This window comes from Mastigoproctus giganteus, chromosome 12 (genome assembly GCF_048544385.1).
Source record: "Mastigoproctus giganteus isolate SK-2022 chromosome 12, ASM4854438v1, whole genome shotgun sequence".
Lineage (NCBI taxonomy): Eukaryota > Metazoa > Arthropoda > Arachnida > Uropygi > Thelyphonidae > Mastigoproctus > Mastigoproctus giganteus.
The window spans coordinates 147,183,482-147,208,331 of record NC_143586.1 but is presented as its reverse complement, the minus strand read 5'-3'; the positions used below and the strand labels follow the sequence as shown (position 1 = coordinate 147,208,331).

At 37.6% G+C, this 24,850-nt stretch overlaps 1 protein-coding gene across 1 annotated transcript in view; it reads right to left on the bottom strand.

The window, feature by feature from the left end:
* The window catches only part of LOC150077494 (uncharacterized), a 51,806-nt gene that overhangs the window by 6,489 nt on the left and 20,467 nt on the right, over nucleotides 1-24,850 (bottom strand). Inside the window, exons 3-4 of the mRNA XM_090385921.1 lie at nucleotides 22,807-22,994; nucleotides 3,802-3,937 (exon numbers count right to left, since the gene is read on the bottom strand). Coding sequence (XP_090242047.1) covers nucleotides 3,802-3,937; nucleotides 22,807-22,994 — 324 coding nt within the window. The remainder of the gene's footprint in view (nucleotides 1-3,801; nucleotides 3,938-22,806; nucleotides 22,995-24,850) is intronic.

Here is a 24,850-nt window from a genome sequence, read left to right as displayed (position 1 = left end):
CTCCAGTCCATGGGTACCTCCCCTGAGTCCAAGGATGCGCTCATAATTATTGCTATGGGTTTGCTTACTTCCTTTGCTACCTCCTTTAATATAACTGGATAGATCCCATCCACCCCAGGTGCCTTTTTTATGTTTATCTTCAACAATGTCTCCTCCACTTTGCTCTCAGTTATTACAAAATCATCTAGATCACTGCCAGAATTTAATACACTTCTGGCATTCCCCTCCCTGAATAACCCCTCATGTGTGAATGTAGATGCAAAATACTCATTTAGTTTGTTTGCTACCTGAGCAGGATCATCAACAGTTGAACCATCAATATCAAGTGCACTAATCTAATTTATTCCCTTCTTTCTAGAGTTTACATAAGTAAAGAACTCTTTGCTGTTTTCTTTGCATCCTTTGCCGAAGATTTCTCGTAATCTGCCTTTGCCTGCCTAACCTCCTTTGTGACTTTGTTACAGATCAGCTTATATCTATCATAGGCTTCTGTGTCACCTATTAGTTTATATATATCCCATGCATTTTTCTTCTCTGCCACATGTCTCATTAGTTCATCTGACATCCATTTAGGCCTAAACCTTGAACAATATTTTTTAGTTGATATGAAAAGCCTAGTAGCTTCCAAAGATTAATTCTTTGAATGCTTCCCATTTTGAATTTGCTGTTAGTCCCACTGTATAGAATTTACAAAACTGTCTCGGACCACTATAGTCACGTTTACAAAAGCAAAAACCTTTCCCTTTTCCCCCAATGGTAGTTACCTCTTTGAGTAAATCCCACTTGAGCACACTGTGATCGCTGCCACCTAGTGGTCCTTTATCTGCAGATTCTTAATGCATGAAGAATCACTACTGATAACCAGATCAAGAGTATTACTCTCTCTAGTTGCCTCCTGAACATGCTGCTGTAGAAAACAATCCAATAAATCTGCAAAAGCCTTGCTAGTGTGTGTGTGACCAACCCACAACTTCCAGTCAATATCTGGGAAATTAAATTCCCCCATTATAAGATAATCTGATTTACTGGCCCACTGTATTTCTCTGTACAGTTGTTTATTATACTCATCAGAGTCATTAGGCCTATAACATACTCCTACTCTCAATTTTGCTCTCCCAGTGCTTATGTCACACCCAACTGACTCGACACTGCACTGTCCAGCGATGTTGACTGGCTTCACTCCCTTGGATTTTATGTGTTTCTTAACTAATAGCATAACCCCTTCTCCCTTCCTTTCCTTTCCTGTCTATCCTTCCTGTATACATTGTACTCCCCAAATTCCATTTCTGCATTCCTTATATCTGTGTGACACCACGTCTCTGATATCCCAACAATATCTGCCTTTGTTGTTTTTACCAACACCTCAAATTCATCAAATTTATTTACCAAACTCCTAGCACTGGTGTACACACAAGTATACATGCAACTGTTCCTATTCTTAGCTACACTAACACGGCCCATGTATTTACTTGTTCTGGAATGACTCCCAGTAATCTCTGAAATCCTCTGCACCCTGTTTTTCAGGCTGCTGCTCATTCCAATAGAAGCAGTGCAAGAATCACTTCCACCTCTGCCAGTGACTACTGTTAATCTTTTAGTCAGTGAATCCCCCCAGTATGTGTATATGTAATGTATGTGTATACATGCATATACACATACATTGTTTAAATTTGTAAGAGTAACCTTTTTTGGGAGAGGAAGTTACTCAAACAACATATGGAGAATAGGAGACCAAACTGAATATCGCTATAAAACATAACGATGCCTTCCATATATCTCCTTAAAAAGCAAGGAATCCACATCTTTACTTAAAGAAAAACAAAATATAAAGACTGTTTATAACAAAACTTTGGGACATCACAGCTGAATATCTCAATAATAGCTCTAAGTTCAGATGGCAAGCTCATATGTTATGAGGAACATGCACTCAACTTATTGGGTGACGATTTCTGGTGGATTGACTATTTAGTCATAGCTTACCATTTCATGTGGTATATTGTGTATTATATCTGTATGTGTTCACTGGATTTGTATGCTCACAAATCCTGGATAACTCACAAGGGAAACCCAATTCCTCTGCTTGAGACAATCTACAGGTGTAATTGAAGAGGCCTTTAAGGATTCTCTCTCTCTCTCTCTCTCTCTCTCTGATATGAACCTACAGGTTTCTCCAACAAAGTGGAAAACCCTCTCAATCTGTATAGTGCTTAATAATTATACAGTATATAAATAAGTTAACTACTTGTTATTGCACTCTCTCATGCTTTAGTACTAGTCCTTGATCTATGGAAAATCTCATCCACACAATATTTGCCAAAGACCAAGCCCTCAGTGAACAGGTCTGAAGAAATAGGATGTAGCTGCAGGAGACAGAACAGGACACATATGTAATGGCCATGACTACAGTTGCTAAGATAAACCATATCATAATAAAAGAGGCAGATGCAAGAATTGTTAGTACCAGTGCTGTAGTAATAAAATTAGCAGAAGGTATACTCTGGGAATGTTACATATGCAGAGGGTATACTGTGCTTATTAATCATATTCCAGAGGGTATATCCATGTATATATATATATAAATCCGGAAGGTATATGCTATTCACCTAAAAAAATTCAGAGGATATACAGCATATACTGTCCACTACAGCTCTAGTTAGTACCAATACTGTGGTCCAGTGTGTGGACCTTTTACTTTGATCATAAGGAAAAGTGAGTTGTGCCACACTATAAAAAAATAATAATAATAACCAGGAATGTCCACTTCACTCTTAAATGCTCCATACAATGACTTGGATATCAACACATATGATTCATTCAAGAGGAGAAAATTTCACATGTGCTGTCAGAAAAGCACTTACCAAACTAAAGTGAAGTGATAGTGTGCTATGGCTTCACAATTTACAGTCAGTCATCCTTTCCATTCTTCTTGGAGAGAGCAGAGGATGGGTCTGCAGGTATGCATGATAGTATCCAAATGGTACAATGCAATGCAATGCAAGCATTAGCATTAGTAGAGGCATTTGATGCAAGAAAGCAAGCTTATACAGCCTCAGCCAAAAAAATAAAATAAAATAAAATAAAATAAATAAATAAAAAATAACCACTTCCACTTCACCCCTCTGTTCGTTCGAAATACCTGTCCAGCTGAGCCTTAAACTTATTTAGGCTATCAACTTCCACGACAAGGGATGGAAGTCTATTCCACCAACCAACCACCCGCTGGCTAAAGGCAAATTTCCTCACGTCTATCCTACATCTGTCTTTTCTCAATTTGAATTTATGCCCTCTCAGGTGATTATTCTGAGCAAGAGGAAGAATCCCATCAGCATTGAGCTTGCTCAAACCATTCAAGGCTTTATACACCTCTATCAGATCACCTCGCCAGTGCCTAGTCTCCAGACACTGTAATTTGCAAAACTTAAGCCTTTCTTCGTAAGAGCACCCCTTTGTTCCATTCACTAATCTTGTTGCCCTACATGACATACCATGCCATGCAACAAGATTCACTAATCTTGTTGCATGGCATGGTATGTCATGTCAATACTGCTGCCAGTGGCAAAACTATAACCCCCCCAACAAGATTTATGAATGGGCTCCTGTATTGTGTAGAAACTATGACAAACCAACTCTTTTTCTACTGTAACCTTTGTCTTCCCTCTACTGTGGCATGGGAGGCAAACCTTAGCAAACTACCATACCATAGGTATGATAGTTTTGGATATGGTAGGACCAATTTGTGCTTTAGTATAAGTTAACAAATCACAGGATGTAATCATCCTGTGATTTGTTAAGAAAACCTACCAATATGTATTGTGGTGATTCAGGTCCATCGATGTATAGGAATCTCTGTAAAGATACCTCACTATTTGCTGGAATGAAATAAGGTCTCTTGAAAGTTTTTCTTATCACTCGTGCTGCTGGAACTCTATTAACTTTCCTAAAATATAAATCATTAAACATCTTTGATTAATATTCATTTAAGGCAATATCACATGTTTAGACAATATTATGATGTGCAACAGATTAAGCAAGCTTTTTCATCAGTTTGTTTGAATTGTAACATAACAGACATCAAGTTGTGTCTTTTATGTTACATTCATAAGAGATAATAGAAAAGAGTTTGCTTGTCCATAATCTGTTATGAACTCTAATAAATACTGTAAGAAATTTTTTCTGTTTAAACAGATGTATTTTCTGATATCTGGAAATCTTTTAAAGTCATTAATCAAGAAAGAATACAGCCAAATTACTGAAAACAGACATTGCAAGAAGGGATAAAATCTCATGCATAAGTTGAATGCTCATAATACACAAAATAATAAATCAGTTATTAATCCATCTTCTTGCCCACTAACAACAGAATAAATAAGCACATTACAACATGGATATAATTTCGCTGTACAATGTTCATCATACCCTACAAAGATATCCGTAGTTGAATTTTAATTCAAACTTAATAATCACCCAGAGTGCAACCGAAATGGGTTGAAACTAATACTAACATTAACCAAGGTTGCAGAGCCAGAACTAGACAATCCTATGCCTGGGGCAAAAGTGTTATAAATACACCCCATTACATGCAAGTATTCAATCTTTCAGTAGTGTAGCTAGGATTAGCATTAGTATATCACAGGGATTAACATTAGTTGAGGCATATGGTGCAAGAAAGCAAGCTTATACAGCATCAAGTACAGGTCACTGTTGGACAAAAGCCGAGAATTAGGGTTGAATTTGAAAGTGTCTGCAATTCTGCCTAGACACGATAGGAGGGAGTATATGATGAGAGCCTTGTTGATCAATTCGGCCCTGGAAAGATTGTGCAAGGCTCAAGGGGTAGAATTTTTTTCAGCCTGGACTGTACTTGTTAACAGGAGAGATTGCTTCTACAGGGATGGGATACACTTAAATAGAAAGGGTGCAAGAACATTTGCTGATGCTATCGAGGCAGTGTTAGGTGGGTCGGAAAACTGCTAGCTTGGGGGGAGACAAAGACCAATAGATTGACAGTAGCCACTGGCAGAGGTGAAAGAGATTCTTGCACTGCTTCTATTAGAATGAGCAGAAGCCTGAAAAACAAGATGCATGGTATTTCAGAGACTGTTGGGAGCCATTGCGGTACAAGTAAACACATGGGTTGTGTTAGGGTAGCTAAGAATAGAAACAGGTGCAGGTATACTTGCGTGTACACCAATGCTAGGAGTTTAGTAAATAAATTTGATGAATTTGAGGTATTGCTCAAAACATCGAAGGCAGATATTGTTGGGATATCAGAGACGTGGTGTCACACAGATATAAGGGATGCGGAACTGCAATTTGGGGAGTACAACGTCTACAGAAAGGACAGACAGGATAGGAAGGGGGGAGGTGTTATGCTATTAGTTAAGAAACACATAAAAACCAAGGAAGTGAAGCCAGTCGACATCGCTGGACAGTGCAGTGTGGAGTCAGTTTGGTGTGACATAAACATTGGGAGATCAAAATTGAGAGTAGGAGTGTGCTATAGGCCTAATGACTCTGATGAGTATAATAAGGAACTGTACAGGGAAATAGAGTGGGCCAGTAAATCAGGGTGTCTTATAATGGGAGATTTTAATTTCCCAGATATTGACTGGAATTTGGGGGCTTGTTACTCACACACTAGCAGGGCTTTTGTGGATTTATTGGATGATTGTTTTCTACATCAGCACGTTCGGGAGGCAACTAGAGGGAGTAATACTCTTGATTTGATTATCAGCAGTGATTCTTCATGCATTAAGAATCTGCAGATAAATGAACCACTAGGTGGCAGTGATCACAGTGTGCTGAAGTGGGATTTACTCAAAGAGGTAACTACCATTAGGGGTAAAGGGAAGGGTTATTGCTTCCGTAAAGGCGACTACGATGGACTGAGACAGTATTTAAATTCTATACAGTGGGACCAACTGATGATGTTACCAACAGCAAATTCAAAATGGAAAGCATTCAAAGAACTTATCTTGGAAGCTACTAGGCTTTACATACCAACTAAGAAATATTGTTCAAGGTTTAGGCCAAAATGGATGTCAGATGAACTAATGAGGCATATGGCAGAGAAGAAAAATGCATGGGATACATACAAATTAACACATGACACAGAAGCCTATGATAGATACAAGTTGATATGCAACCAAGTTACAAAGGAGGTTAGGCGGGCGAAGGCAGATTACGAGAAATCCTTGGCAAGGGATGCAAAGAAAAACAGCAAAGAGTTCTTTACTTATGTAAACTCTAGAAGGAAGGGGATGAATCAGATTGGTCCACTTGATATTGATGGGTCAAGTGTTGATGATCCTGCTCAGGTAGCTAACAAACTAAATGAATATTTTGCATCGACATTCACACATGAGGAGTTATTCAGCGAGGGGAATGCCAGAGGTGTATTCAACTCTAGCAGTAAGCTACAGAATCTTGAAATAACTGGGAGTAAAGTGGAGGAGAAACTGTTGAAGATAAACACAAGAAAGGCACCCGGGGTGGATGGGATCTATCCAGTTATATTAAAGGAGGCAGCAAAGGAAGTAAGCAAACCCTTAGCCATAATTATGAGAGCTTCCTTGGACTCAGGGAGGGTACCCATAGACTGGAAATGTGCAAATGTGACCCCAATTCACAAAGGAGGATCAAAGGCTGACACAAGTAATTATAGACCTGTGAGCTTAACTTCTGTTCCAGGAAAATTAATGGAGGCACTGGTTAAAGAAGCACTGCAGGATCATTTAGACAAGACTTCAGTTATAGCTCAGACACAGCATGGTTTTGTTAAGGGGAAGTCTTGCCTGACCAACTTGATTGGATACTATGATGCAGTCACAAAAGAACTGGATGCAGGGAATAACTTTGATATTATATACTTGGATCTTAGAAAGGCTTTTGATACTGTTGCACATGGAAGACTGCTACACAAATTGGAGCAGTGTGACATTGAAGGCAAATTGCTGCTATGGATAAAGGGGTGGTTGAGGGGGAGAAGACAGAGAGTGGTAATCAATGGACACTGCTCATCGTGGACTGATGTTATTAGTGGAGTCCCTCAGGGCTCAGTGTTGGGTCCATTATTGTTTTCTGTATTTATAAATGATATTGATGATGGTATATCGGGCTTAATGTCCAAGTTTGCAGACGATACAAAGGTTGGTAGGGTTGTCAAGGACACTACTGACACTATGCTGCTGCAACAGGATCTGGAAAGGTTGAGCAGATGGGCTGAGAGGTGGCAAATGAAGTTTAACATTAACAAATGTAAAGTACTACACATGGGAAACAGCAACCCCAGAGCAACGTATCAACTCTGTGGTACAACACTGACAGTGGTAGAGAATGAAATGGACTTGGGGGTGGTTGTGCAGGCAGATATGAAGTTCTCTGAGCAGTGCAGATGGGCTGCAAGAGTAGCTCATGGAGTATTGTCAATGATATACAGGAATTTTTCCAGCAGGGATAAGGAGGTGATTATTCCATTGTATAAGGCGATGGTCAGGCCACACCTAGAGTACTGTATACAGGTCTGGAGGCCTCATTTCAAGAAGGATGTAGAGCTGCTGGAACGAGTACAGAGAAGGGCAACAAGATTAGTGAATGGAACAAAGGGGTGCTCTTACGAAGAAAGGCTTAAGTTTTCCAAATTACAGTGTCTGGAGACTAGGCACCAGCGAGGTGATCTGATAGAGGTGTATAAAGCCTTGAATGGTTTAAGCATGCTCAATGCTGATGGGATTCTTCCTCTAGCTCAGAAAAATCACCTGAGAGGGCATAAATTCAAATTGAGGAAAGACAGATGTAGGATAGACGTGCGAAAATTTGCCTTTAGCCAGCGGGTGGTTGGTTGGTGGAACAGACTTCCATCCCTTGTGGTGGAGGTTGATAGCCTAAATAAGTTTAAGGCTCAGCTGGACAGGTATTTTGAATGAACAGAGGGGTGAAGTGGAAGTGGTTTTTTTTTTTTTTTTTTGGCTGATGCTGCATAAGCTTGCTTTCTTGCATCAAATGCCTCTACTAATGCTAATGCTAATGCTAATCATCCAAAAAAAAAAAAAAACCCTTCCCATTTCACCTATCCGGTCACTCCAAATGCTTGTCTAGTTCAATCTTAATTTATTTAAGCTATCAACTTCCACAACAACAACAGATGGAAGTCTGTTCCAGCAATCAACTACCAGCTGGCTAAAGGCAAACTTCTGCACATCTATTCTACAACTGTCTTTCCTCAATTTGAATCTATGCCCCCTCAGGTTCTTAATCTGAGCAAGCGGAAGTGGCCTTATACACCTCGATCAGATCACCTCGCAGGTGTCTAGTCTCTAGATGCTGCAACTTGCAGAACTTAAGCCTTTTTTTTTTTTTTTTTTTTTGTTAGTTGTTGGCACATTGGCTTCTCTGGCCATAATGCACCTCCCAAAGTTTTTGCATTTTACTCTGATCCAAGGAAAAAGGGTGGGATTTGAACCTGTGACCTTTGGGTTGCCAGGCAGGCACTTTACCCACCTGGCTAGCCCGGTTGGCTCCTTTTTTCCTCTCACCAATCTTGTTGCCCTTCTCTGTACTCATTCTAACAATTCTACATCCTTCCTAAAGTGAGGCCTCCAGATCTGTATACAGTATTCAAGGTGTGGCCTGACCATTGCCTTATACAAAGGGATAATCACCTCCTTGTCTCTGCTAGCAAAATCCTATATATCATTGACAAAACTCCATGACCTGCTCTGGCAACCCGTCTGCACTGCTCAGAGAGCTTCATATCTGACTGCACAATTACCCCCAGGTCTTTTTCATTCTCCACCTCCCTGAGAGTAGTACCACACAGTTCATATGTTTCTCTTGGGTTACTGCTACCCATATGGAGTACTTTGCATTTGTCAATGTTAAACTTCAGTTATCACTTCTTAGCCCATCTGTCTAAATTTTCTAGATGTTACAGTAGCATACTGTCTTCACTGTCATTAACAACCCTGCCAACCTTTGTATCGTCTACAAACTTGGATATTAAGCTTGATATACCTTCATCGATATCATTGATAAATACACAAAACAACAATGGGCCCAGCACCAAACCCTGGGAGATTCCACTAATAACATTAGTCTACTTAGAGCAGTGTCAATTTATTACCACTCTCTGCCGTCTCCCACTCAACCATCCCTTTATCCGTTGCAGTAACTTGCCCTTAATGCCATACCGCTCCAATTTGTACAGCAGTCTTCCATGTGCAACAGTATCAAAAGCTTGCCTGAAATCTAAGTATACGATATCAAAATTATTTTTTGCATCCAATTCCTTTGTGATCACATCATAGTATCCAATCAAATTGGTCAGACAAGACTTCCCTTTAACAAACCCATGCAGTGTCTGAGCTATTACTGCTGACTTGTCTAGGTGATCCTGTATCACCTCTTTAACCAGTGACTCTATTATTTTCCCTGGAACAGAAGTTAAACTAACAGGTCTATAATTATTTGTGTCACCTTTTGAACCCCCTTTGTGAATTGGGGATACATTTGCACATCTCCAGTCCAATCGTCAATGCCCTGCAAGATTTCATTTCTTCTTTTCCGTGATTGGATTACTGTTTCAAAACTCCTGATGTCAATGTTTGCTCATATCGTGTCAGTGAAATTATTCTTGTAGGAATGGAATCCTTTATCCCACACTCCACTTAAAAATATCTTCCTTTATCTAAACCTTGGTTTTCCAATAAATGTGCTAAAGCTGTTCAAGAGAAGAATGTTGCATATCGTAATTTTCATTTTCTGTCTACACCAAAGCTCGCAACAATTGTAAAGCAGTTATTAATCAGTCCAAACTAGATTTTGAACAGGCTAAGAGTAGAAAACTTGCTTCTTGCCCTAATGGTAGCTAAGCATTCTGGTCTCTTGCCAAAGCTATTGGCTGCAACTTTTGCCCATCTCTGTCAAAACTAGATGATTCTGTTGTAACTTCAGCCTAGGATAAAGCTGATCTGCTAGCATCCCATTTTTATTCCAACTCATATATTAATGATCTTGGTAAAACACCTCCCAACATGCTCCATTCAATGCTTCCTGTGGTCTTCCGTCAAAAGGATTTTGATGAATCTTGATGCTAAGAAAGCTCCAGGTCCTGATAGTGTTTCTCCACTTGTTCTCAAAACCTGTGCTCTTGAACTTACTCCTGTTCTTTGCAGCCTTTTTTTCACTTTCTTATTCCAAAGGTGTTTTTCCATCTGCTTGGGAATTTGCTCATATCCAGCCAGTTCCTAAAAAGGGTGACAAATCCCTCCCATCCAATTATCGTCCCATTGCAATTAGTTCTACTCTTTCTAAAGTAATGGAGAAATCAATTAACCGCCAACTCTTAAACTACCTAGAAACCTTCCGTCTGATCAACGATCGTCAGTATGGATTCAGTGTCGATCCACTGGTGATATTCTGGCTTATGTTACCCATTTATGGACAAATTCAATGGAAAAGTTCGGTGAAACACAAGCAGTGCTCTTGACATCTCAAAGGCTTTCGATCTCGTGTTTGGCATAAAGGTCTTATAAACAAGCTTTCATCTTATGGTTTGCCAACTGTTTTTTGTAATTGGTTATCCAGTTTTCTCTCTGATCGCTCACTGAGGGTGATGGTAGATGGCTCTCTGTCTTCTTTTTTTTTGGTAGTTGTTGGCACATCAGCTTCTGTGGCCATAATGCACTTCCCAAGGTTTTTGCAGTACTTTGATCCAAGCCCGAGGCGGGATTCGAACCCCTGACCTTTGGGTTGCCAGGCAGGCGCACTTTACCCACCCAGCTAGCCCGGTCGGCTCTCTGTCTTCTAACTTCTCCACTAATGCTGGTGTCCCCCAAGGTCCAGTTCTTTCCCCCACTATTTTCCTCGTGTATATTAATGACCTTCTTCCATTGACTGAAAATCCTATCCATAGTTTTGCCGATGATAGCACATTGCATTCCACTTTCCGTTTTGAGAAACCTTGCTTTGCTCAATCAGCTTCAACTTCTCGAATATCCGCTACCAATTCCTTAAATGCCGATCTCCAGGTAATTCTCCAGTGGGGCAAAGACAACTTAGTTGATTTCAATCGTTCTAAAACTCAGTCCTGTCTTATGTCTCGCAAAAAGGATTCTTCTGCTGCTGTGCTTATCTTTGGTGACACTCCGATTTCTAGGCAAGTTGATATATCTCTTTCGGGGATTACCCTGACTTCTAATCTCTCTTGGCACAAGCACATTACAAATATTGCTTCCTCTGCATCTAAAAAACTTGATTTTCTCTTTCACTCTCGGCATTATTTTACTTCCAAACAGCTGTTCACTCTGTACAAATCGCAAATCCGCCTACCATGGAATATTGTTCCCATATCTGGGGTGGTGCCCCCAAAATCTCTCTCAGGCTTCTAGATTCCATTCAGAAGAGGGCAGTTAGGTTAATTAATGATTCATCTCTAACAGAGTCTCTCCACTTGCTGTCTCATAGACATACTGTTTCTGCTGCATGCCTTTTCTACAGATGCTTCCATAGGCAATGTTCTTCTGAATTGGCTTCTATAATTCTCCTTCTCTCTTTCAAAACAGTCTGAACTCGTGCCACCACCAGCCAACATCCACTTACTGCCCAACTTCAAACTCACAGAAACAACTTTTCATTTTCCTCGTTTATTCATTCAACTGCCATTTTCTGGAACAACCTTCCTTCATATGTATTTCCTGAAAATTACAGTCTACAGAAGTTCAAGTCTAATCTTCTCTCTTCTCAACCTCCAACCCAAGCATGCTACTAAGTACTATAGGTTCTAATACCTTTTGTGTTTGGGATTTTCATAAAAAAAAAAAAAAAAACTGTCGATGCCTAGGAGCAACACATCTTCCTGACGCCCCTGATTGTGATAGGTAATTCTTTCATTTTGATCCCTGAAGCTCAGTGCCCGAGTGGAAATCCCCCCCCCTCTGCACCCCCTTGCTATGCCTCTGCAATATTTATGAATTTATATAAATTACTATTGCAACAGTCTACAATTTGTATATATTTATTAATAAAATAATTGAAATAATACAATTAATATAACAAAACAAAAATATCAAAGAAAAAGAAACTTATAAATATTCATTTACATCTACAGAGAATTTAATTCTATATACACTACAAAGAAAGTACATATAACTACAAAGAAATTAGAAAATCAGTTTATGTTTATATATCTAGTATAAAATCATAGAAACAAAATATTGCAATATATAGTACTTTTAACATTATAACATAAACAAAAAATATGCAACGAAGGTGTATTATTTTAATTGAATTTTTCTTGCTTTGAAGGACCTTTCACAAGATGCTACAGTTACAGGCAGGGTAAGAAAAATTCATAGCGCTATTTGTATATTTGGATAAGATTCTATTAGACAATACTTGTGAACTAACTGGAGAAGTTGTAAAGGGGTTACAGATTTTATATCCTGAAGAACTGATAAAACATGATTTTTCAAATATCTGTTGATACCACTGGAGGACAAACCAAAAAGCTCAGAGGTGTGACATCACAAAACGGGCCATACTTTGTAGAAGTTTGTAATTGGAGTTTCTCTGTTATTTTCGAAATTTGTAAAATACTGTTCCACCCTGGTATTTTTTTCCGTAAGTGATTATAAATCCCAAATTTATAATTTTTTTTCCACTCTCACAAAATCATAAAAATTTCTGGAATCATACATAGCACATACAAAGATAATGCAGTATTTCTTTTAATAAATTTTTTTATTTTTATTTTAAACAAAGAACACAAGTTGACTAGAAGCTATTATCTGTGTCAGGAATACGCCCTAAACTTTTGACTCGCTATAGAAAGTAGTTGACTAGCATGACTTCTCGGTATGTGGGACAGGTGACTGTATATGTCTTACGTTCCACTTACATTGTGGAATGGTAATCCCTTTAACCCTTAATTTGCACTTTCTAATTCCTTAAAAGCCGAAGATGGAAACAAAGCATACAAAGTTAAGTCTCTCTTAATCTGTTCGTTATATAGAAATTTTCTTCAATCTACAGAAACTTTTAAATTACCAAAAGGAATTCAAAAAATTCACTATAAAGACGTTTTTAAACATAGCACCGACTGTAATTAAATAAAAAATGAAGCAATTTTAAAATTTATAACTGGTCAGATGCACCCTTAAAATTCTGCACCAGGGGCTGGCGCCAGCCCTGACCTACCCTAGTTCCGGCTCAGAAAGGTTGTAACCCCATCAACGCTCACACCCAAGCTGGTGGGCACACTAAAAGAATTGTGAAAGGCCACTACCCTATTGTTATACATTAAAGCTAACTGAGGTGACAACAATGTAATTATGCATAAAACAGACCATTCAAAACAGTTGGACCAAAATACAAAGTACAGCAGACTCTCTCGATTTACAGGGACGCTTCAAGATTCCAAATTAAAAAAGAAACAAAAAAAACCAGAAATCGTAAAAACTAGAATAGGTATAAACAGATATTTTGCAAGTCGTAAATAAGTGACAAGAAGCGGCATTACAAGGAGTCATTAGAAGATTAGTGTACCTATTATCTTGACCCCCCCCCCGCCACTCAAAAAAAAAAAAAAAGAGACCAAATGTTTAGTTTGTTTTAGTGCATCGCGTCGATTGTTGTGTTCCACCGCACCGCAAAAGGGCAAATTTTGTTTCGTTATGCATTTCAGGGATGTCGGAATTATTTTTTTTATAGTAACTTTTTTTTTTTGTTCAGAAATCGGGAAAATGATGGGCAAACGCAAGAGTTGTGCTTTCATTTACACAAAAACTTGAAATTATTCAAAAGTTTGAAAACGGTGCATCCGTTAAATCTCTAAAGAACCATTATAATATTAGTGACCAAACCATAAGTGACATTGTAAAAAATAAAGGGAAGCATCGTATTGGACACGCGAGTAGTGCGTGGTAAGTTCTTTATCTATCGCTATACTTTTTACATAGGTTGCAGAACATTTTTTGATACAGCGAGTCCCCGATACTGAATCTCGACCTATAATTTTTTTATATGACTGAAGATTTCACCATAATGTAACAACTCTCAAAATTCCAGCTATCGGTATTATCGCAAATGCAATAAGATCGAGTTTACTACCCGTTTATAATTAATTGCACTAACAAAAAAGCCCAGTAACCCGGAAAGTGCAAATTGTTTTATGGCAGTGACCTGGGTTTTAGTAAAATGTGAGCTTGCGTGGGGTGATAATAGTGAGTTTTCGCCTTAACCCTGTGAAGTTCTTTTCAGAAAATTTCGTTTTAACCGTTATCATGGTGCCGACTAAGAGAATGATAGTAGTGTGTTTCTGCCCGGTACTAGTAAGTCTATCAAGAAAAGGAAAGCAATCGATTTGGATCAGAAAATTAAAATAATAAGAATGTATGAAAGTGGCCAAACATTAACAAGTATGGCCCGGAATTCATATTTGTCAGTGGCAACGGTGAACACAATAAAGGAGAAAGACAGCATACAAGAAGCAGTCGGCACCAATGAAGGTCAACTATAATAATAATAATAATAAGACTACGAAATACATACCAGTTTTTACAGTACTGTACAATAACATGCGTTTTTTCTTATGTGTCACTCTGGCTACTTCACCTCTGTCCCCAGATAAAGTTTCTAATGGAACTTATTAAAAATATATAACTATTTTTCTTCATTATTCTGAGGATATTATGCGGTTTTTGTAATTTTGGCATATCAGGGATATGGCAGCAATATTTTATTAGTCATTCCCGGGTTACGCAAATCTCGACTTGCGTAAGAAGTCTGGAACGTATCTCTTACGTATGTCGGGGACTTGCTGTATTTTTGGATTAACCGGTAAATCGATTATCCGGGAATATTTTTTTACCATCTGTCCCGGAAAATAGAGTACTGTACTTTCACAATATCAGAAATAAAATATTCAAAACTTGATAGAATTCTTTATAAAGTTTGATAGAACAATAAAATTTATTTTCATGCCTTACAAAAACTGGAATTGAAAACAACATTTTACTGTATTTTGCATCACTGAAACTTCATGAAACAAGTAAGTCTTTCAAACCAATATACAGCATATTACAAGGTGATACAATAGCTTCCTCTGATGTTGTCTCATTTTATATGTAGACATTGACTATGCTATAAAACAATTACATTCCTTTTACATAAGACACTAGTACAAAAAAAAAGTAACAGTACAAAAAAAGTAGAAAAGTAAAAAGTAAAAAAGTAACCTTGAAACAGTACAAAATTGTTCCCAAATGGCATAGCTAACTTTGCCAATCAATTATTACAAGCTTGTTTTATCACACATGATAAGATATTTAAACAAGTATTTGGGCTTATAGTCTTTGGGCATATCAGGACCCTTGGCAGTTATATTTTGCTTTTGTTGAAAATCATATTCTTATCCCAGTATACCTAAAACAATATATGTATACCTATTTATCAGGTATGCAGATAATGTATTAATCATTTGCAATCAGTAATATATTGACCACCTACTTTCTAATTTAATTCTTATCATTCCAAATTAAAATACATTAGAACTTGAAGAGATGAATAATATTAATTTCCTTAATCTCAACGTCACCAGAATTAATAAGTTTAAAAACTAAAATATACAGGAAGCTCACACATATAGGCCACATAATTTTGCCATTTTAAATCATGCCAAACCCATTCATTGCCATTAAAAAATCAGTTTTATTCACACAAGTTTCCAATGCTTTTGAATACAGTGGGGCCCCAACATCTGATGGTAATTTTTTCCACAAAACCCATTGAATGTTGAAAATATTGTAAGTTGAAACCAATAATACATTGATTCCTGTAATTCGTTCCCAACTTTTGGCAGGCAACCCCAACAACACAAAATAGGTATTTCTTACATGCTACACTTGATTTTTACATTAAAAATGAGTGTTTTATAAAGATTATTTAATAAATAGTTATAAAACATCTTAAAATAAAAACCAAACAATAAATTAGCATTTAACTTAGACTTGAAGTGCAGGGCTTATGAAATCAATGGTGACGTAGTGGTGGGATTAGATCAGACATCATGTGTCTTTTCAGTCTTTTGTGTTTTGCTGTTACTGGCAAAGAAACTGTCCAAAGTGGACTGTTTTTTAAGACTTTTTTGTAGCCTCCTGAAGTAAGAAATGACTTCGTCTTCTGTTTTATACATCACGAGTTCAGTGTTTTCAATGTTGGGGTGTTTTTTACCACTTCTCTTAAATGCTCCCAACAAGAAATGACAGTCTTCAACTCTTCAGCTGACACTTTTTGGGTGTCCTCTTCTTTCTCTTCCTCTCTAGTGTCACTCTTTGTAATTTTCTTCAACCCTTATAGCTTCTCTGTCATTAGCTCACGCCCATGAGCATCAATAAGGTCCTCCACATCCTCTTTGTGAACCTCCCCATTGATTTACCAAGAGTGAGAATATCATTTGTCAAAGCACCATCATCTTCAAATCAGTCAAAGTTATGGATGATTAAAGGCCAGGCTGAATTTAAGCATCTTGTGGAAGCATTGTTCCAAGAACTTACGATTAGCCTCACACAGTCTAGGATGTTAAACTTCTACCTTTAAAAATCTTTCAGGGTGACAGCATTTTCAACAGAGGTTGCTGCAAAGCAACTTGCAAACATTTTCTTGGTATAGACTTTCTTGACGTTTGCAATCACTTGCTAGTCCAATGGTTGAAGAAGAGGAGTGGTGTTGGGTGGCAAAAAATTGACTTGAACAAAGTAAAATGGTGCCTCAAGAGATTAAACAAGGCCTTGCGCATTAGGCAGCAGGAGCAGTGCCTTTGCACGAAGCTTATTTTTCTCACGATAACTCTTCACTGAAGGACAGAAAACTTCAAGCGTCCATTCATTGAAGACATATCTTGTAACCCAGGCCTTCTTATTAATTTGCCAAAACACTCTCAGCATGCCTTTATTAACATTTAAATACTCTGGGGATGTTAGAGTGATACACCAGCAAAGGCTTCATCTTAAAATCTCCAGAGGCATTGCACCTAATGGAAGAGTGAGCCTATCTTCCATAGGCTTATGTCCTGGTAAACTAGCCTCATCTTTAGTGAGATACATTCTCCTGGGCATTCGCTTCCAGAAGAGGCTGGTTTCGTATAATTAACTGGAACTTGTAAATTGGTCACTCACACGCTAGCAAGACTTTTGTGGATTTATTGTAGGATTGTTTTCTACAGCAACAAGCTTGAGGGGCAACCAGAGGGAGTAATACCCTTGATCTGATTATCAGCAGTGATTATTCATGCATTAAGAATTTGCAGATAAAGGAACCACTAGGTGACAGTGATCACAGTCTACTGATGTGGGATTTACTTAAAGATGTAACCACCATCAAGGGTAAAGGGAAGGGTTATTGTTTTCGTAAAGGTGACTACAGTGGTCTCAGACAGTTTTTAAATTCTCTACAGTGGGATCAACTGATGATGTTACCAATGGTGAATTCTTTATGGGAAGCGTTCAGGGACTTAATCTTGGAGGCTACTAGGCTTTTTATACCAACTAAGAAATACTGTTCAAGGTTCAGGCCTAAATGGATGTCAGATGAATTAATGAGGCTCATGGCAGAAAAGAAAAATGCATGGGATGCATATAAATTATCAGGCGACACAGAAGCCTATGACAGATATAAGCTAGTCTGTAATCAAGTCACAAAGGAGGTTAGGCAGATTACGAGAAATCTTTTGCAAAGAATGCAAAGAAAAACAGCAAAGAGTTCTTTACTTATGTAAACTCTAGAAGGAAGGGGATGAATCAGATTGGTCCAATTAACATAGATGGTTCAACTATTGATGATCCTGCCCAAGTAGCTGATAAACTGAATAAGTATTTTGCATCTACATTCACATATGAGGAGTTGTTCAAGGAGGGGAATGCCAGAAGTTTATCAAACTCTATCAGGGAGATAAGTGATTTTTTTAATAACTGAGAGGAAAGTGGAGGAGAAATTATTGAAGTTAAACATAAGGAGGGCACCTGGAGTGGATGGGATCTATCAAGTTATAATGAAGGAGGCAGCAAGGGAAGTAAGCAAACCCTTAGCCCTAATTATGAGAGCATCCTTAGAGTCAGGGGAGTCCCCATGCACTGGAAAGTGCAAATGTGATACATCTGCACACCTCCAGTGCACAAAAAGGGCATTCAAAGGGTGACACAAATAATTATAGACCTGGTAGTTTAACTTCAGTTCTGGGGAAAATAATGGAGTCATTGGTTAAAGAGGTGATACAGGATCATCTAGACAAGACAGCAGTAATAGTTTGGACACAGCATGGGTTTGTTAAGGTGAAGTCTTGTCTGGCCAATTTGATGGGTTAATACGATGTGGTCACAAAGGAACTGGATGCAAAATATAATTTTGATATCATATACCTGAATTTCAGGAAAGCTTTTGATACTGTTGCACATGGAAAACTGCTGTACAAATTGCAGCGGTATGGTATTAAGGGCAAGTTACTGCAATGGATAAAGGAATGGTTGAGTGGTAGATGGCAGAGAGTGGTAATAAATGGACACTGCTGTAGTGGACTAATGTTATTAGTTGAGTCCCATGGGGTTCGGTGCTGGGCCCATTGTTGTTTTGTGTATTTATGAATGAATGATATCGATGAAGGTACATCAGGCTTAATGGCCAAGTTTACAGATGATACCAAGGTTGGTAGGGTTGTTAATGACAGTAAAGACAGTATGCTACTGCAACAACATATAGAAAATTTAGACAGATGGGCTAAGAAGTGGCAACTGAAGTTTAACATTGACAAATGCAAAGTACTCCATATGGGTAGCAGTAACTCAAGAGAAACATACCAACTGTGTGCTGCTACTCTCAGGGAAGTGGAGAATGAAAAAGACCTGGGGATAATTGTGCAATCAGATATGAAGTTCTCTGAGCAGTGCAGACGGGCTGCCAGAGAAGGTCATGGAGTTTTGTCTATGATATACAGGAATTTTGCTAGCAGAGACAAGGAGGTGATTATCCCTTTGTATAAGGCAATGGTCAGGCCACACTTCAAGTACTGTATACAGGTCTGGAGGCCTCACTTTAGGAAGGATGTAGAGTTGCTAGAATGAGTACAGAGAAGGGCAACAAGATTGGTGAGAGGAACAAAGGGGTGTGCTATGAAGAAAGGCTTAAGTTCTGCATGTTGCAGCATCTGGAGACCAGACACCTGCGAAGTTTGTTTGTTATTTGGTTTTTAGGAGCATTAGCAACTAAGGCCATATTGCTCCGGGATATGCGGTGCTCATTCCCTGACCTTTCCGCATCTTCCGTATTTGGTGGTGACAGGCTCGAACCCCGGTCTAATCAAGAAGCGTGTGCTACGCACTGCTGCTCCTTCCCACCTGGCTACGGAGGCGCCTCCCTGCGAAGTGATCTGTTCAAGGTGTATAAGGCCTTGAATGGATTGAGCAGGCTCAATGCTGACAGGATACTTCTGCTTGCTCAGATTAAGAACCTGAGGGGGCATATATTCAAACTGAGGAAAGACAGTTGCAGAATAGATGTGCGGAAGTTTGCCTTTAGCCAGTGGGTAGTTGATTGCTGGAACAGACTTCCATCTGTTGTTGCGGAAGTTGATAGCTTAAATAAAGTTAAGGCTGAACTAGACAAACATTTGGAGTGACCAGATGGGTGAAATGGGAAGTTTTTTTTTTTTTTTTTGGCTGATGCTGTATAAGCTTGCTTTCTTGCATCATATGCCTCAACTGATGCTAATGCTAAACTCGTTTGTTACAAAGGCATGTCTTTGATCTGCTTTAGGAAAATTAAGATCATTGCTTTATCAATGCAGTTTCCATGTAACTGGCCACAAAAACAGATGAAAGGCCAGGTAGTCCTGCAATTATCTTATAATTTCTGAGGCTATATAGCCTTAGTTATAACTTTGAATTTCTGTCTTTCAGTGTTATCCTTACCCAGTAAACTTCATAACTTCAAGAGCACAAACTGAGATCACAAGAGAGCATGCCCTGTGTGTGTGTGTGTGTGTTGGGGGGGTGGGTAAAGATGTAAAAATACAAGCTTCATTAAATGTGTGGTTAATCCCTTCCATAAACAGCAACTTACTGATGTGCACAAACACTAGATTTAATTCCACAAAATCAAGGTTTCTGCCACCAATTTATAGTTACAGAGCTTGTCAGGAACATATCTAAAGTAAGGAAAAAACAATAGGCAGTGAGCCAAAGTCACTCACTAACTTGGCTTCCCACTCTGTACTAACACTATTTAAAGAGGAGGAGGCTGTGAGTGACCTTAATATTTTTTTCTGATGATTTCTCTCTCTGCCATAGTTATAATGGTAGCAAAAATGAAACTTGACATTCTTTATTATTATGCAAGAGAAATTTATAGAATTTCTATAAAGTATATTATTAAAAGCAAATTGTTATTTAAACTGATAAAGTTTTCTTTGTTATAATAATTATTTTTTCTATGACTGAAAGAAACAATGTACTATCATGATTTGAAACTATCCAGCATAACAGTCTCAGAAATCCTTAGAACTTCCCAAACTCAAAGCTTATATATTAAAGTCCAGGAGCCACCACTGTGTGTCAGAAATTTAATACATATTAATAAATTATGCATCCAAAATAGCTAGCTAAACAACCGATTTGGCCATAACTCTTTTAAAGCTCAATGGATTATACAGAAAAAAGCCTTATAAGAACACACCTGCAGGCATGAGCTTCTTGGAATCACTTTAACCTGGAACTTGCAGACTGACAAAATGTACCAAGATAAACCCTTCTTGGATTTTATGTTTGATGGTAATTGCTGCCAATGGAGAAAACATTCCCTAGAGAGTCTAAATATGAGAAAACTTCATGCTGTTCATGCTCAAAATTACGAGTGGTATAATGTATGTATATCCTTACCTGCTGCAATCTTACGTGCCTGATCTCAGTCTTGCTACCAAAAACACATAGTACAGCAATTTTTCAGCAGAGTTGAATGTCATTCATTTAACTTTTGAACTGTATTTCCAAACCAATCTACAAATCCCCTCCCTGCAAGATGTGCTTTTAAAACCACATGATCCTAGTCATCCTCCTGCACACTGATGGGCCTAATAGTATGGTAGTTTTGCTACTGTTACCAACTCACTTCAAAATGAAATACATACAAACCACCCCCTGTTAAAATGAATCAGATCCTAACTGACCTGCTTACAAGACAGACAGTATCCTGTTCGATCCCAACTAATTCTCAAATACTAGGAAATTAATTCATAGATCAGGCAGCAAAACAAGTAATAATTTCAGATGAAAGAGGGACTTTCATTTTTGACAGAATTGAAATGTTTATGATTACAAAGCTATCACACAAAAAGCTTACTATTCCTAGTGGCCAAATATTTGCCAAGAACATATTAAAAATAAACTTATAAAGATAATATGCAGATATCCATGTGGACTAACAACACTGGAAAGGTAAGAAGGAATTGTTCTTTTCCAGTGCGCACAAACACATTGAACATGCTCATTATTTATTATTATTATTATTATTAGCCATATGGTACAAGGAAGCCTGAGGCTTATGCTGCACCAGCCAAAAAAAAAAAAAAAAAATTCCTGAGTTACCCCTTGTGTGTGTGTGTGTGTGTGTGTGTGTGTGTGTGTGTGTGTGTGTGTGTGTGTGTGTGTGTGTGTGTGTGTGTGTGTGTGAGAGAGAGAGAGAGAGAGAGAGAGAGAGAGAGAGAGAGAGAGAGAGAGAGAGAGAAGTAGAAGGCATCACCAAGAAAGAGAAGAATGATGATATCCAGCTCAGGCCCCTGGGTTTGCCAAGCCCATACTCACCAGATGTGAGCCCCCGGGGTAAATGCCACTGCCTTTTCCTTCTCACTAATGAAGACCCTCTATGATGCACAAACTACCAAATCATTCTACTTGACTGCCTTTTTTATCAGTAGAAAAAATGATACATTTTATCTGTCAGGAATTTACAGGAACTTATAATTCTGAAGTATGTTTTTGGAACTTGATAGGCAGGCATAACATAGCTATTATTGGCCTTTGTGCTAAAACTCCCTATATCAATAACAACAGCAACTTTTAAAATTTTCCTAACTAAACAACCGGTTCAAAATGTGGTTTGCTTCAGATCAATAGTAACTATTTCAAGTTTTAGGACTGCTTAAGAATTGGTCACTGTGGTGTTCTGGTCAGTAGTAATCACAATTATACAGTTTATGGATATTGAAAAAGGCAAGATGCATTAAGCACCATTCAGCAACTTCCATTTCACACAACTGTAGTATTATAATGGCTAAATGATGCAAGGAAGCAAAACAAAAAGATAGAAATAATTCCCCAATCCTTTAACATGTTTCATTTCATATGAAACAAGATAAAGGCAAGGCAATCCATTTACAAGTGGCACGAATCATGTGCAGAAACAAGTTGTATGAATCACAGAAAAAGAATGGACAGAATGCCAAATGAAGGCAGGATGATTTCATATGACCATCATCGGACATATGGGCACAAGCAATTTGTGCTTATGTTTATGCACATTCAGTGGTGGTGCTATATGGAAATGAAATAGAAAAATATGAATGGGACTGGGTATGTTTTTCATATGAGGGCACAGAGGGTTCTGCATAAGAGAGTGACAAAATAAACTTTAAAAATTACCATAAAATAAAGCCTCTTAAGCATATGGGAACATTTTAAATTACAACTTGTTAAAACTATACAGTTTCAAATTTATTATTATTATCATCATTGATAGAAAAAAATTGTCATAAAAATTATAAATTACCATACTATCTGTAAATCTTTTTTCTTTAGAGCTTCCTTGATATCATCATTTTCTAATAAAGTGTCTTTCAGATTTTGAATAACAGGACTATTGGAGAAAAATTTTGCTGTACCATGCTCTAGTGCTTCCCTATTATTGTTGAACATTTCGCGTAGCATTTCTATGGTAATATTATTATCCATCACATCCTGTAGACAAAATATTTCAAGCTGTGTATTAGTTTTGTTTCTTATTTTTCACACTAGTATTAAGTAAAATTAAATTTCACAGACAGTGTTACTTATTACATTACCTTATTTAATGTAAATGCAATGGTACTTTGATCTTTTTGAAACTAACAGGCTTATAGGCAGTCTTGAATTGTATTGGAACAGCCTTCTGGTAATAACTTAATTGTTATGTGCATTTTGATGGTTTTAAAGTTGTTTTGGAAGTGTGAATGTTAAAAATCAGGTATGCTTAAAACAGAACAAAAATGCTAACACTTCTAGCAATAACTCATCTATGTGAGGAGCATGGAACTTTTAACAGTGCTATTAATAAAGACCAATTGAGAGGAGAAAAAACAGAAATATACAATTGAATAAGTAAAGTAGGAAGTTAAACAAATTCGTCTGAAGCAAAAGAGATATTATCCCAAAAGCCAAAATTAACAGTTTATTTTATAAATAAGTAATAAGGGAATAGGTAATAAGGGAATAGGTAATAAATTAATAAGTAATAAGGGAATAGATCAAAATTTAGAATCTTTAAGAATGAGAGTTTTTAATAAAAATAAATGTAACTAATGGCAAGGCTATATTAAAAATGAAGAAATGGGAAAAAATTCTTGGTGTCATAATATCCAATCAAAGGTAAAGCGAAACAAACTTAAAATGGTATGGACATGTAAAAAGGATGGGCGAAGGAAGATTAGCTAAAATGGATACCTAAAGCAAAATAAATGGTAATAAGCATGGAGGCAGACCAAGATGAAAGTGAATCGATGGTATTAAGCAAGCATTAGAAGAAAGGACTTACTCAGGTTAGGACTTAAGATCTAAAACAAGCATGCCAAACTGGTGGGCCATGGGCATGAAGCCTTCGGAAGTCTGTTGTGCAGTCATCTAAGTAAAGTAGATGGCTGTACAACAAAACTTTCATAATTATTCATATAAGTTTAACACTGTTAAACCTATATGAAAATAGTGGTAAATAATGGTACATGATGATACTTAAAGGAAATACTAATAAAAAAATTCAAAGAAAACTCAATACCTATACAAACCTTCATAAAAATGTTGATGGTCATGAGATTGTAAATTTTTGCACAAGATCAAAGATGAAAGAAGATTTAAAAATATTTAATATATTTCTCTTATTAATGCCAGTGAGATATATTGTGTGGCCCAATAGCCTGCTAGCCCCCAAGAACCATCTGTGCAATTTACAAGCACTTCTGAGTTTAATACTCCTGATCCAACAGGAAACTGGATAGTACAGAAGAAAATTGTAGGTGGAAAGTTGATATTCCAGTAGGATTAATCTATATTATCATAGTTACCTATATACCGATTGGTTGTAATGGGTAAAGGAAACGAAAGCATAAGATGATGATAACAATTATGAATATGGCTAAATATTATTATTATTATTAGCCATATAGTGCAAGGAAGCCTGAGGCTTATGCTGCACAGCCAAAAAAAAAAAAAAAATTTCTGAATTACCCTGATGGAGAGAGAGAGAGAGAGAATGAAAGTCAGAAGTAGAAGGGAAGGGAATCACCAAGAAAGAGAAGAATGATGATATCCAGCTCAGGACCCTGGGTGTGCCAAGCCCATACTCACCAGATGAGAGCCCCTGGGAATGAAGTTAAATATACACAATTTTACAATTTATAATATGTAATTGAAATGCTCAATGTGACCTGCATTCACTTTTATATATGCTTTTGCAAATACTTTTGTCATTTTTTATACTAAGACTGTTCTATAAAAAAATTGATGCAAATCCTATTATAAAAATAACTACGATTTACAGAGAAGCTAAGAGCATTTAAGAACTC